Source organism: Salmo salar, chromosome 06 (genome assembly GCF_965601325.2).
Source record: "Salmo salar chromosome 06, fSalSal1, whole genome shotgun sequence".
NCBI classification, from domain to species: domain Eukaryota; kingdom Metazoa; phylum Chordata; class Actinopteri; order Salmoniformes; family Salmonidae; genus Salmo; species Salmo salar.
Window position 1 is genome coordinate 16911687 of NC_138296.1, and position 14170 is coordinate 16925856.

At 43.6% G+C, this 14170-nt stretch overlaps 1 protein-coding gene across 2 annotated transcripts in view; it reads right to left on the reverse strand.

The window, feature by feature from the left end:
- The window catches only part of LOC106606423 (cytohesin-1), a 108497-nt gene that overhangs the window by 90548 nt on the left and 3779 nt on the right, over nucleotides 1-14170 (reverse strand). Inside the window, exon 1 of one of the 2 annotated variants that reach the window (XM_045719827.2) lies at nucleotides 379-952. The exons of the other annotated variant lie outside the window; for it this stretch is intronic. Coding sequence (XP_045575783.1) covers nucleotides 379-448 — 70 coding nt within the window. The 5' untranslated portion in view covers nucleotides 449-952. Of the gene's footprint in view, nucleotides 1-378; nucleotides 953-14170 lie in introns of those variants that run through there. 2 annotated transcript variants of the gene reach the window in all.

Here is a 14170-nt window from a genome sequence, read left to right on the forward strand (position 1 = left end):
CTTCTAAACAACACTGAAAGACAAACTAACATATCCTTCTGAACAACACAGAAAGCAACAGAGTATCATACTGTACATCTCCAAGAGACAAATTAACAAAACATTGATCAAATAGTAACATGATCACGTCGATCAAGTATTTCAGAGAGAGAGAGCAACTCTCATTTACATAGGTACATTATCTACAAGAATAAAATGAAAATAAACCCAAGGCACCTGATAATGAAATTCAACCACAGTGGAACATGACATTTCCCCATTTCCCGCTAACTGTGGCGACACCATGAATACATTAACAGAGGCAGGCAACAAGACAATCATCTGTTGACGATAGGCTATCTAATCCACATCGTTGGTTCCCAAGGCAGCCCATCTTACCTGGAGGAGTCACCGCAGGACGCAGGAAGGCTTGTAAACTGGACGCGCAAAGTTCGCTCACTGTCCCCATGATGGCTCAGTCAAAACTGTGTGTGTGTGGATGGGGGAACGATCCTTAGTGTACTAGTGTGGTTGTGTGAGTGTCTGAGGGGCTCTCTCTTTCGTTCCCTGTGATTCAGTTCAGCAGACGGAGGTGGAGAAAGGATAAGTTGTTGTGAAGGCCAGTCTCCCTTCTTTCCAGAGAGAGAAAGAGAGAGCTCTCCTCATCCCCTTCCCCTTCCCCTTCTTCGCTCCTTCTCGTCTGCCTCCTCAGCCGACGGCTGCCGTCCATGGAACAAATTCCTCCTCAGGTCCTGGTGTGTGTCACTGGGACTTCAAGTAGTCAAAGCACTTTTCCTTCACCTCCTATATTTCTCTCTCTCTTTGTGGATTTCAGTCTTTCTACCCTTTCTCTTCAGTAGCCGCAGCTGAACTCCTTGCTGCTTTCTCCCTCTTCCCCTTTTGTGCTCTCTCTTCCTCTATTCTCTTCCTCTATTCTGCTCCCTCTCTCTGAGCCTCTTTTCTCTCTGTGTGTGTCTCTTGCGCTCCCTTCTTACTTTGCACAGTAACTCCGCAAGATATTCTTAGACTAAACAGATTGCACACACAAACACATTCTCAGGCTGTGTGTAGGAGAACATATTAACTCACCTTATGGGCAAATTCTCTCTCTCTCAACACAAACAGATGCATTGAAAAACACCACTGGTGTTAACATCAATATTTTCTGCAGCACCAAGACCTGAAGCAGTTCAAAGGATCATGTTTCTAGGAATATTTAGTCATCCATCAGAATACTACAGGGTGTTTTTTAATAGACTCCATCTACACTCTATGCTCACATCCCTTGAAATGACTGGTATATGAGAACTCCATGTAACCTATAACTACACCAATCCAGTGCTTTTATATATGTGGAGAGAAGGGAACGAGGGCACACTTCAGGAAGGAGGAGAGATCATTGGGACGTACCGTATGTCCAGCAAATAAAGGCTTATTGGACCTTGGATTCTTTAAACCATTCCACACTCTTATATGAAAGTGGTATATTGAAATAACCTGTCAAAAGCTGCACGACATTGACCAAGATATATACTTCAACATGCCTATCTGAAAAATGTAAAACGTTCGCAATTGTCTGTGTGTATAGGCATTTAAAGCAAGACGTCATACACACACACAGATGTCTTAGCCTGGTTCCTAGATCTGTTCGTGCTGTCCTATGGTCATTGTCATTCCAAAACATGTCACGTCCTGACCAGTTTAGGGATTATTTGCTATTGTAGTTTGGTCAGGACGTGGCAGAGGGTATTTTGTTTATGTGTTTCGGGGTGGTGGTGTATGTAGTAGGGTGTTTGATTTATTATTTCCAGGTTTTGGTCTATGTTCTTTCTGGTTTGTTGTATTTCTATGTTTAGGTTGATGGGGGGGACTCTCAATTGGAGGCAGGTGCTTTCTCGTTGCCTCTGATTGAGAGTCCTATATATGGGTAACTGTTTGGTTTGGTATTGTGGGAGCTTGTTTCGCCTGTGTGAGCGTGACAAGACTGTTTTGTTGTTCGTTTTGTTATTCTCTTTATTTAAAATAAATAACAAGATGAGCATCCACATTCCTGCTGCGTTTTGGTCCTCTATTCCCGACGACAACCGTTACAAAACATGACATTGGACCATAGCAGTTAGCTATACAGGCCAAACAGATCTGGGACCAGGCTAACCTACTACAGGCGGCAGGTAGCCTAGAGGTTTAGAGTGTTGGTCCAGTAATCGAAAGGTCGCTGGTTCGAATCCCTGAGCCGACTAGGTGAAAAACCAGTCGATGTGCCCTTGAGCAAGGCACTCAGCTCGAATTGCTCCTTAAATCGTTCTGGATAAGAGTGTTTTCTAAATGTACAGATGTTGTGGTTACTGTATCTAAGGCAGTGCATCAGATTCATTCCTCCACCCTCTGTTTTGGTTTTATCCTTCCTCTCAGGATTGGTTTATGAAGCCTTTGGTTGCGTCCCAAATGGAACCCTATTCCCTACACGGTGCACTACTTTTGACCAGACTCAAAAGTAGTGTACTATGTAGGTAACAGGGTCCCATTGGAACACAGCCTTTATGTACAAATCCAGAACTCATTGTTGCTTGGCAACAGGTTAAAAAGAAATTATTTGTTCCTGGACAAGAATCTGTGATTCATTTGTTGTGATTATGATCATCTTCTCTTCTATTGCAGTTATTCACAAAAACAAAATCAACTTGGGACATACACAAGGGGCCTTTTCTTCACAGTAATAAACAAACACACACACACACACGTCCAGATTCACAGTCCTAACGGGATTTGACTCCTTTGATTCAATTGAGATTTGGTTCCTGCATTCATATTTCATTTTTCTATTTCTCTTTGGGGAGTGCAGCCCAGTTGACCTTCCACGGCAGACAAGCTAGCAATAACCAACTGTCATTCACTCACCTAGTGTCAAACACTCTTTAAATTCTTAAACACTAGTAGCCATCACTCTGTGTCCATCACTCTGCCTCAGTCCCTCCTTCTCTGACAATCAGGTGCCTCATCCCTCCCTCTCTGCCAATCAGGTGCCTCATCCCTCCTTCTCTGACAATCAGGTGCCTCGGCCCCTCCTTCTCTGACAATCAGGTGCCTCATCCCTCCCTCTCTGCCAATCAGGTGCCTCAGTCCCTCCCTCTCTGCCAATCAGGTGCCTCATCCCTCCCTCTCTGCCAATCAGGTGCATCATCCCTCCCTCTCTGCCAATCAGGTGCCTCAGTCCCTCCCTCTCTGACAATCAGGTGCCTCAGTCCCTCCTTCTCTGCCAATCAGGTGCCTCAGTCCCTCCTTCTCTGCCAATCAGGTGCCTCATCCCTCCCTCTCTGCCAATCAGGTGCCTCATCCCTCCCTCTCTGCCAGTCAGGTGCCTCAGTCCCTCCCTCTCTGCCAATCAGGCTGTGTTGCAGAGCAGTGGGAGCAGCCTTACATAGTCTGACTGAGGGCAGAGAAAATGACTGAGGGCCATGGGGTGGGGGGAGGAGGTGATGCTGTGACAGTGGGGTGGTAATGAAGACATGACCCGAGCCCTGCACCACGGGAGGAAGACTCCAACACTGACCCCAGATCAGGGTCTACATCCCAAATGGACCACGGTCAAAAGTAGTGCACTATATAGGGCAGTATTCAACTCTTACCCTACGAGGTCCGGAGCCTGCTGGTCTTCTGTTCTACCTGATAATTAATACACACACCTGGTGTCCCAGGTCAAAATCAGTCCCTGATTAAAGGGAAGCAATGAAAAACACACAGTGGAACTGGCTTCCAGTCCAGAGTTGAGTTTTAAGGATATAGAGAATAGGGTGCGATTTGGGACACAGCCTGAAGCTGCAGAGTCAGGAGGAAGTACCCAAAGTGCTGCAGCTGCATGTCATCGTTCCAGTGGAACAGGCCCGTCACGAGAGGGACGGTCAAGACCCTGCTCTGTGAAGTCAGCACAAATCCTGCTTCTGCTTTCTTTTGGTTTTAATATGTAGGCTATGCATCTCCATTGTACTGCAAGGGACTGTGGGACCTGGTATAGTAGTCAGGGAGGAAGAAATGTGTGTGTGTGTGTATGTGTGTAATAAACAGAGCCCCATTATTTAACTCTTTCACAGTCCGACACTCTCACAGTCCGACACTCTCACAGTCCGACACTCTCACAGTCCGACACCCTTACAGTCCGACACCCTCACAGTCCGACACCCTCACAGTCCGACACCCTCACAGTCCGACACTCTGGGCTCCTGTGGGTCCAGACAGAAGCCATTCATCCCCATGTGTCATAATGATGGACAGAGGGGTCAGAGCACAGGAAGCTGGCGTCATTGTTCTAATTATAACACCTCTGGTATTACTATAAGAAACAGTCTCCACACAGTTCTGATAGCTGCCTTTAGCCACACACATCTTTATGCACCAACACTATGCAGGCTATGCACATAAATACGTAGGCACACACATTCATGACCACCAAAAACGCACAAACACACACTCAAAGACACACACAGAGACTCCGACAGACACAGGCATACACGCACGCACACACACGCACGCACACACCGCAGAAACATGACAAAGTTTGAGAAAGGCACTGAACTCGAGGTTAGGTGGAGCAGAGTTCTCCCCTAAGGGGAAATGGCTAGACATCACAGCATTTTCTCACATGATGCTCCCAAATCATTATTTGTGCACATGTCAGGGAGTTTCAAATAAGGTAGTGTCCTAAATGTTGACTCAAGCTGGATGCAACTACTTCTATAAACCAAAAGTATAATGAAAACTGTGAATCCTATTGTGAAGATTGTTCATCAAACCTAGGCATAGTTCATAACAAGTTAATAGCCTTCTCATTTATGCCTACATGAAATATACCATATTAAAATTCATGATTCAGAATTGAGACCTATATTTTTTAATTAGCTGACATGTATTAGACAATACAGTGTTTACAATACTGTCCTTAGAATATTGGTATTGTATTTTCTCTGTTTATATCAGTGTTGAACTGTAATTTCATGAGCTATCTGGTACACGTCTGCCACCAAGTGGGCATTTCAAGCAATAGGAAGTTCATCTTGGTTTTAGGGCAGCATCTCCATTATCCACTAGTATCCTGGGTCGTGTTCATTAGCGCACACCGTAGCAAAACGTTTCACAGTGTTTTCACTCCCTTTCAGGCAGTTTTCCTCTGTTACATGCTTAATGAACATGACCCAGGTCATGGGTCCTCCCTGTGCATGCTTGTTTCGGTCAAACTCATCCATCACAACCTTCACATCCCTCATTTGCTCAGGCAGACATGGCTGGTACTCCTACAAAAGAGAACATCATCTTATGTTACGCAGCAAAATTCTACAAAACTGCCATGCAGAAACAGCCATACAGAACCAAGCAGCGGCAGTGCATAAGAGAGCCTGGTGCCCTAAGAAGGCTAGTGTGCTAGGGTGACGGTATCTAACAACATCTCAAATGCAGAGATATAGAATGAAAATGTACAGTCATGCGCGCATACATTTTACATATGGGTGGCTCCAGGAATCGAACCCACAATCCTGGTGTTACCTGCGCCATGCTGTACCAACTGAACCATACAGGACCACAGGGAGATACAGAGGAAGAGTACAGGGGAGTACAGGGGAAACTGGCCAGTCAGACCAGTCAGAACAGACTGAAAACACACAAACGCTGGATGAAAAGTGATCATATTTACTAGGTACTGTACTGTGTAGGTGGATTATTTACTGTGTACTTACTGGGTAGTGTACTGTGTAGGTGGATTATTTACTGAGTACTATACTGTGTAGGTGGATTATTTACTGGGTACTATACTGTGTAGGTGGATTATTTACTGGGTACTTACTGGGTACTGGTCTGTGTAGGTGGAGTATTTACTGGGTACTGGTCTGTGTAGGTGGATTATTTACTGAGAACTGTTCTGTGTAGGTTGATTATTTACTGAGTATTTACTGGGTAGTGTACTGTGTAGGTGGATTATTGACAGAGTACTGTTCTGTGTAGGTGGATTATTGACAGAGTACTGTTCTGTGTAGGTGGATTATTTACTGGGTACTGGTCTGTGTAGGTGGATTATTTACTGAGAACTGTTCTGTGTAGGTGGATTATTTACTGGGTACTATACTGTGTAGGTGGATTATTTACTGGGTACTTACTGGGTACTGGTCTGTGTAGGTGGATTATTTACTGGGTACTGGTCTGTGTAGGTGGATTATTTACTGAGAACTGTTCTGTGTAGGTTGATTATTTACTGAGTATTTACTGGGTAGTGTACTGTGTAGGTGGATTATTGACAGAGTACTGTTCTGTGTAGGTGGATTATTGACAGAGTACTGTTCTGTGTAGGTGGATTATTTACTGGGTATTTACTGGGTACTGTACTGTGTAGGTGGATTATTTACTGAGTACTATACTGTGTAGGTGGATTATTTACTGAGTACTTACTGGGTACTGTACTGTGTAGGTGGATTATTTACTGAGTACTATTCTGTGTAGGTGGATTACTTACTGAGTATTTACTGGGTACTGTACTGTGTAGGTGGATTATTTACTGAGTATTTACTGGGTAGTGTACTGTGTAGGTGGATTATTTACTGAGTACTGTACTGCGTTGGTGCATTATTTACTGAGTACTGTTCTGTGTATGTGGATTATTTACTGAGTGCTATACTGTGTATGTGGATTATTTACTGAGTATTTACTGGGTACTGTACTGTGTAGGTGGATTATGTACTGAGTACTGTACTGTGTAGGTTGATTATTTACTGAGTACTGTTCTGTGTAGGTGGATTATTTACTGAGTATTGTTCTGTGTAGGTGGATTATTTACTGGGTACTGTACTGCGAAGGTGGATAATCTACTGAATACTGTTCTGTGTAGGTGTACTATGTACTGAGTATTTAGTTTACTGGGTAGTGTACTGTGTAGATGGATTATTTACTGAGTATTTACTAGGTACTGTTCTGTGTAGGTGGATTATTTACTGACTATTTACTAGGTACTGTACTGTACTGTGTAGGTGGATTATTTACTGAGCATTTACTAGGTACTGTACTGTGTAGGTGGATTATTTACTGAGTACTGTTCTGTGTAGGTGGATTATTTACTGAGTATTTACTGGGTACTGTACTGGGTAGGTGGATAGTTTACTGAATACTGTTCTGTGTAGGTGTACTATTTACTGAGTATTTACTGGGTAGTGTACTGTGTAGGTGGATTATTTACTGGGTACTTACTGGGTACTGTATTGTGTAGGTGGATTATTTACTGGGTACTGTACTGTGTAGGTGGATAATTTACTGAATACTGTTCTGTGTAGGTGTACTATGTACTGATTATTTACTGGGTAGTGTACTGTGTAGGTGGAGTATTTACTGGGTAGTGTACTGTGTAGGTGGATTATTTACTGGGTACTGTACTGTGTAGGTGGAGTATTTACTGGGTAGTGTACTGTGTAGGTGGATTATTTACTAGGTACTGTACTGTGTAGGTGGATCATTTACTGAGTACTGTACTGTGTAGGTGGATTATTTACTGAGTACTGTACTGTGTAGGTTTGGGTGAATTCCAGTATAATGAAATTCTAATTCCAAATCTCTCCAATGGTTTTCAATGAGAAAAATGTGTAATTGGAATTTGGTGTATTTTCTGAATGGACTGGAATTGAAATGGAATTGACCCCAACCCTGCTGAGTACAGTGGTGTGGAGGTGGATTATTAACTTATTTTTGGAACTCCACACACCAGCCTAGCTAGCATCCCCCCGGTGACTCAAAATAGCAGCTGGGAGAAAGCAACAACAGCCCTCCTGATCCACTGATGTTCTAAGCATCACAAGAGGCTGCTTACACAAGTAGGATAGCTTAGAATAACTACGGAACACAGTGTCAGGGTACAGCTAGCCAGCAGAGGAAGAAACTCCTGCACAATGGTTATCGTGAATGCTCCACAAACGTCTTAGAGACAAATGCTAACTTCCATTTAAGTTGAATTTTCACATAGAACCTATGGTTTGGTCAGGGTACCTTACCTTCATCAGGGTAACAAGTTTAACATGTTAGTTATCTCATCCCTGTATATATACTATTCTATCCTACCTATTCTTCAGGTATACTATATATTCTATCAATATGCTGTCCATAATGTCTATACATCCCACATACTCATTCCAGGGTTTTGCTTAATTTTTTCGCTATTTCTACATTGTAGAATAATAGTGAAGACATGGAATCATGTAGTAACCAAAAGTGTTAAACAAATCAAAATATATTTTATGTTTGAGATTCTTCAAAGTAGCCACCCTTTGCCTTGATGAAAGCTTTGCACACTGTTGGCATTCTCTCAACCAGCTTCATGAGGTAGTCACCTGGAATGCATTTCAATTATCAGGTGTGCCTTATTAAAAGTTAATTTGTGGAATTTCTTTCCTTCTTAATACGTTTGAGCCAATCAGTTGTGTTGTGACAAGGTAGGAGTGGTATAGAGTAGATAGCCCCATTTGGTAAAAGACCAGGTCCATATGTCAAATATATAATATATTTCGATTTGTTCAACACTTTTTTGGTTACTACATGATTCCATATGTGTTATTTCATAGTTTTGACGTCTTCACTATTATTCTACAATGTAGAAAATAGTAAAAAATAAAGAAAAACCCTGGAGTGAGTAGGTCTGTCCAAACCTTTGACTGGTACTGTATATATATTTATACTCTGGACTCCGACATTGCTGGTCCTATTATTTCTATTTTTCTTAACTCCATTATTTACTTTTAGATGTGTGTATTGTTGTGAATTGTCAGATATTACTGCACTGTTGGAGCTAGGAACACAAGCATTTTGCTACACCAGCAATAACATCTGCAAAACATGTGCATGTGACCAATAAAATTAGATTTGTCCCTTGTGGCTCAGACAGAGATAGACAGCGCATGCAGACACAGACAGACAGACAGACAGACAGACAGACAGACAGACAGACAGACAGACAGACAGACAGACAGACAGACAGACAGACAGACAGACAGACAGACAGACAGACAGACAGACAGACAGACAGACAGACAGACAGACAGACGAGGACAGCGCATGCAGACAGAGGTAGACAGGCAGACATAGATAGACAGGCAGACATATAGACAGGCAGACATATAGACAGGCAGACATATAGACAGGCAGACATATAGACAGGCAGAAAGAGGCAGATAGAGATGGACAGGCAGACAGAGATGGACAGGCAGACAGAGATGGACAGGCAGACAGAGATGGACAGGCAGACAGAGGCAGACAGGCAGACAGAGGCAGACAGATTGACAGAGGCAGAGTTGTGTATTTCAGAGAGGAAGTGAGAAGAAAGATCAACTAACTGATTCACATCCGCTTCAATATGACAGTTACTTTTTTCTTTCTCATTTTCAGATGTTTTCCCCCGTTCTTCATCTTTCAGGTCCTTCTTTCAGACCGTGTCTTTCTAACCACAGCGGGTGGCTATACGCGCTGCAGGGAGTTTTGGGCGGCTGATTTCGTGATTTCTGTCTGAGAGTGTTTTGCATATGAGAGGGAAACAGTGTTTAAAATGTGCTGTCTGTAAGAGCCCTTCTAATCTCAGGTCTCCAGAAATAAGTCCAAACAGCTAAACTCCGCCTGAGCTGAGATGACTGAAGTAAACAGGCCCAGCCAACCACACGTCAGTCATTCTGTCTAGAAGGCGGTGCTATCTGTCAGAACGACGTGCTCAGCCAACCACACATCAGTCATTCTGTCTAGAAGGCGGTGCCATTTGTCAGAACGATGTGCTTGGCCAACTACATGTCAGTCATTCTGTCTAGGAGGCGGGACCATCAGTCAGACTGACAGCATGAGAGAAGGGCCACAGGAACACCAACAGGAATAGGCAGGGCCTGCTGTCAGCAGCTGTAACCACGGCAACCACACACACACCTGGAATCACAACAGCAGCCCGAGCCACTGACTGTACTTCCTCTGTGGGTGCACTTCATCATGTAGAAAGAACTAGATATTGAACATATTGAACAGTATCTAAAACGCTATCTGAGACTGTAGCATTAAACAAGCAGACATGACCTTTACTTTTCCTCTGACAAAGTAACAATGGAATATAACCTTTTCCTCTGACATCACAAAGTAACAATGGAATATAACCTTTTCCTCTGACATCACAAAGTAACAATGGAATATAACCTTTTCCTCTGACATCACAAAGTAACAATGGAATATAACCTTTTCCTCTGACATCACAAAGTAACAATGGAATATAACCTTTTCCTCTGACATCACAAAGTAACAATGGAATATAACCTTTTCCTCTGACATCAAAGTAACAATGGAATATAACCTTTTCCTCTGACATCACAAAGTAACAATGGAATATAACCTTTTCCTCTGACATCACAAAGTAACAATGGAATAGAACTTTTTCCTCTGACATCACAAAGTAACAATGGAATATAACCTTTTCCGCTGATATCATAGATGTGGTAAAGAGGTCAATGGAACTTGACTAAAACAATGGAAATCCCATGGAAATACGTGGGGGAAAGAATCCAAATCTCCTCATTGCCACTAGCAAAATTTGCCTAAATTTAGGCTATTGTTTATATTTCACACTATGTTGAGGTACAAATCGGAGTATAATGCTTATATGGATGTCAACTCCAATACATATTCATATCATCGTCACCAATCAACTGCATAACAGTTAAATATGACTTTGACTAACAACACCGATTTCTCTATGCTAGCTATCCTACCAGTTTATACGAAAAGGAGTTAGCATTTAGCAGTCACTACTTCTAAACCTGAAAAGGGACTACTTCTAAATGTTATGCAGTGAAAACAGACAAATATACTGCTCAAAAAAATAAAGGGAACACTTAAACAACACATCCTAGATCTGAATGAAATAAATAATCTTATTAAATACTTTTTTCTTTACATAGTTGAATGTGCTGACAACAAAATCACACAAAAATAATCAATGGAAATCCAATTTATCAACCCATGGAGGTCTGGATTTGGAGTCACACTCAAAATTAAAGTGGAAAACCACACTACAGGCTGATCCAACTTTGATGTAATGTCCTTAAAACAAGTCAAAATGAGGCTCAGTAGTGTGTGTGGCCTCCACGTGCCTGTATGACCTCCCTACAACGCCTGGGCATGCTCCTGATGAGGTGGCGGATGGTCTCCTGAGGGATCTCCTCCCAGACCTGGACTAAAGCATCCGCCAACTCCTGGACAGTCTGTGGTGCAACGTGGCGTTGGTGGATGGAGCGAGACATGATGTCCCAGATGTGCTCAATTGGATTCAGGTCTGGGGAACGGGCGGGCCAGTCCATAGCATCAATGCCTTCCTCTTGCAGGAACTGCTGACACACTCCAGCCACATGAGGTCTAGCATTGTCTTGCATTAGGAGGAACCCAGGGCCAACCGCACCAGCATATGGTCTCACAAGGGGTCTGAGGATCTCATCTCGGTACCTAATGGCAGTCAGGCTACCTCTGGCGAGCACATGGAGGGCTGTGCGGCCCCCCAAAGAAATGCCACCCCACACCATGACTGACCCACCGCCAAACCGGTCATGCTGGAGGATGTTACAGGCAGCAGAACGTTCTCCACGGCGTCTCCAGACTCTGTCACGTCTGTCACGTGCTCAGTGTGAACCTGCTTTCATCTGTGAAGAGCACAGGGCGCCAGTGGTGAATTTGCCAATCTTGGTGTTCTCTGGCAAATGCCAAACGTCCTGCACGGTGTTGGGCTGTAAGCACAACCCCCACCTGTGGACGTCGGGCCCTCATACCACCCTCATGGAGTCTGTTTCTGACCGTTTGAGCAGACACATGCACATTTGTGGCCTGCTGGTGGTCATTTTGCAGGGCTCTGGCAGTGCTTCTCCTGCTCCTCCTTGCACAAAGGCGGAGGTAGCGGTCCTGCTGCTGGGTTGTTGCCCTCCTACGGCCTCCTCCACGTCTCCTGATGTACTGGCCTGTCTCCTGGTAGCGCCTCCATGCTCTGGACACTACGCTGACAGACACAGCAAACCTTCTTGCCACAGCTCGCAGTGATGTGCCATCCTGGATGAGCTGCACTACCTGAGCCACTTGTGTGGGTTGTAGACTCCGTCTCATGCTACCACTAGAGTGAAAGCACCGCCAGCATTCAAAAGTGACCAAAACATCAGCCAGGAAGCATAGGAACTGAGAAGTGGTCTGTGGTCCCCACCTGCAGAACCACTCCTTTATTGGGGGTGTATTGCTAATTGCCTATAATTTCCACCTGTTGTCTATTCCATTTGCACAACAGCATGTGAAATGTATTGTCAATCAGTGTTGCTTCCTAAGTGGACAGTTTGATTTCCAGAAGTGTGATTGACTTGGAGTTACATTGTGTTGTTTAAGTGTTCCCTTTATTTTTTTGAGCAGTGTATATCAAAAAGGGACTTTAGTAACCACATTGTGGGCCTGTTACAATACATCAATCATGACGGATGATGAATATCCACTTTGTTAGATCAGATTTGTTGAATGTGCGCCAATCCGGCATCCGTCTTCTATCCCCCACGGTCTGCATTCCATTGACCTCTTTACCGCGTCTATAAAGTAATACTGAAATGATAAAGTAGAAATGGACTAAAACCTTGTTGATATCGCGAAAGAAACAATGCACTATAACGTTTCTCTGACATCACAATGCAAAAAAACTCATTTCCAATTCACACATGTAATGTGTGAAATAGGACCAATACAAGCACTCGCTTATATTTGTTCTATTTGAGTATTTTACAAGTTACAAGTGTGAATTGTAAATGTGTTTTTTTTCTCCATATCCCAACACCCTCAGAGAGTGGGGTAATGGCCAGGGCATTATCAACGGCAACCCTGGAGCAATTAGGATTAAGTGCCTTGCTCAAGGGCAATATTTTTTGGTTGTCGCTGGATTCGAACGGGCGACCTTTCGGTTACTGGCCCAACGCTTCTTTCCACTAGGCTAAGGAACATAGTCAAAGTCGCGAAGGTTGTATGCCATAAAAGTAACACAAGACGGTGTGGAAGCTAAGGCTAAATTAAGCAGCACAGCCATGCATAAAAAGGTCTCAGTCTGGTGTCCTGAGAGTTAGGGTTGACGGTTGGAACCTAGCAACTTCCCCCTCTGCAGAGTAAGTAAGGAGACCCAGGAAAGGATGGCAACAGACTGAGAACATATTCTCTGAAGATGCAACATAAAATATAAAACTAGGCTAAACAATATGTCTTTGTCTGACTGGATTAAACACACACACACACACACACACACACACACACACACACACACACACTTCTTGAGCAAGAGCAAGGATTACTTTTATCCTCTCTCGGGAGCCTATAGTTATGCTGAATAATCAAAAAGCATTACAGAAAGAGGATGATGATATGACATTCTTACCAGTGGTTTTGACAGGAGGGTTGTGTCCCAAATGGCACCCTATTCCCTATATTGTGCACTATGTAGGGATTAGGGTCCCATTTGGGACGTAGCTGAGGAGTGTCAGGGACACTGAGTGGGTCTGAATGTGCTGACTACATTCCTACATCCTGTCTCTCTTATTCGTCACATCACAGCTCATTATTACATAAGAAAAGTAAAGAAGTAATTTTAATTGAACCCCCTGGCATAAGGCCTACATTAGACTGTCATAACAATGACATAACAGTTGCCAATCATGACTGTTGGTGTCAACTTAAGACAAGACTTATATTACACTGTCATGACACGTGCCATGAATAAGTTGAACCAGTTTGCTGACCTAACCTACATTGTTGTGTCACTATAACGTCAGTTGTAATTTCTCAACTTCAACCGTTACGACTGCTCATGACTTAAGCTACTGTATGTCATGTGTTTATATGCCTCATGACGGGGGACTCGAGTAAAAGTATAACCATAAAGCAATAAAGCATGCAGTACAAACTGTAAGATAAGTGACTGATGGTAGTTTAGTGGGAGGACCCTGAACCTCAGCCAACACACCACTCCCACTGAGACAGAAACAGCCAACACACCACTCCCAGTGAGACAGAAACAGCCAACACACCACTCCCACTGAGACAGAAACAGTCCTCTACAGCCAACACACCACTTCCACTGAGACAGTAACAGTCCTCTACAGCCAACCCACCACTCCCACTGAGACAGAAACAGCCCTCT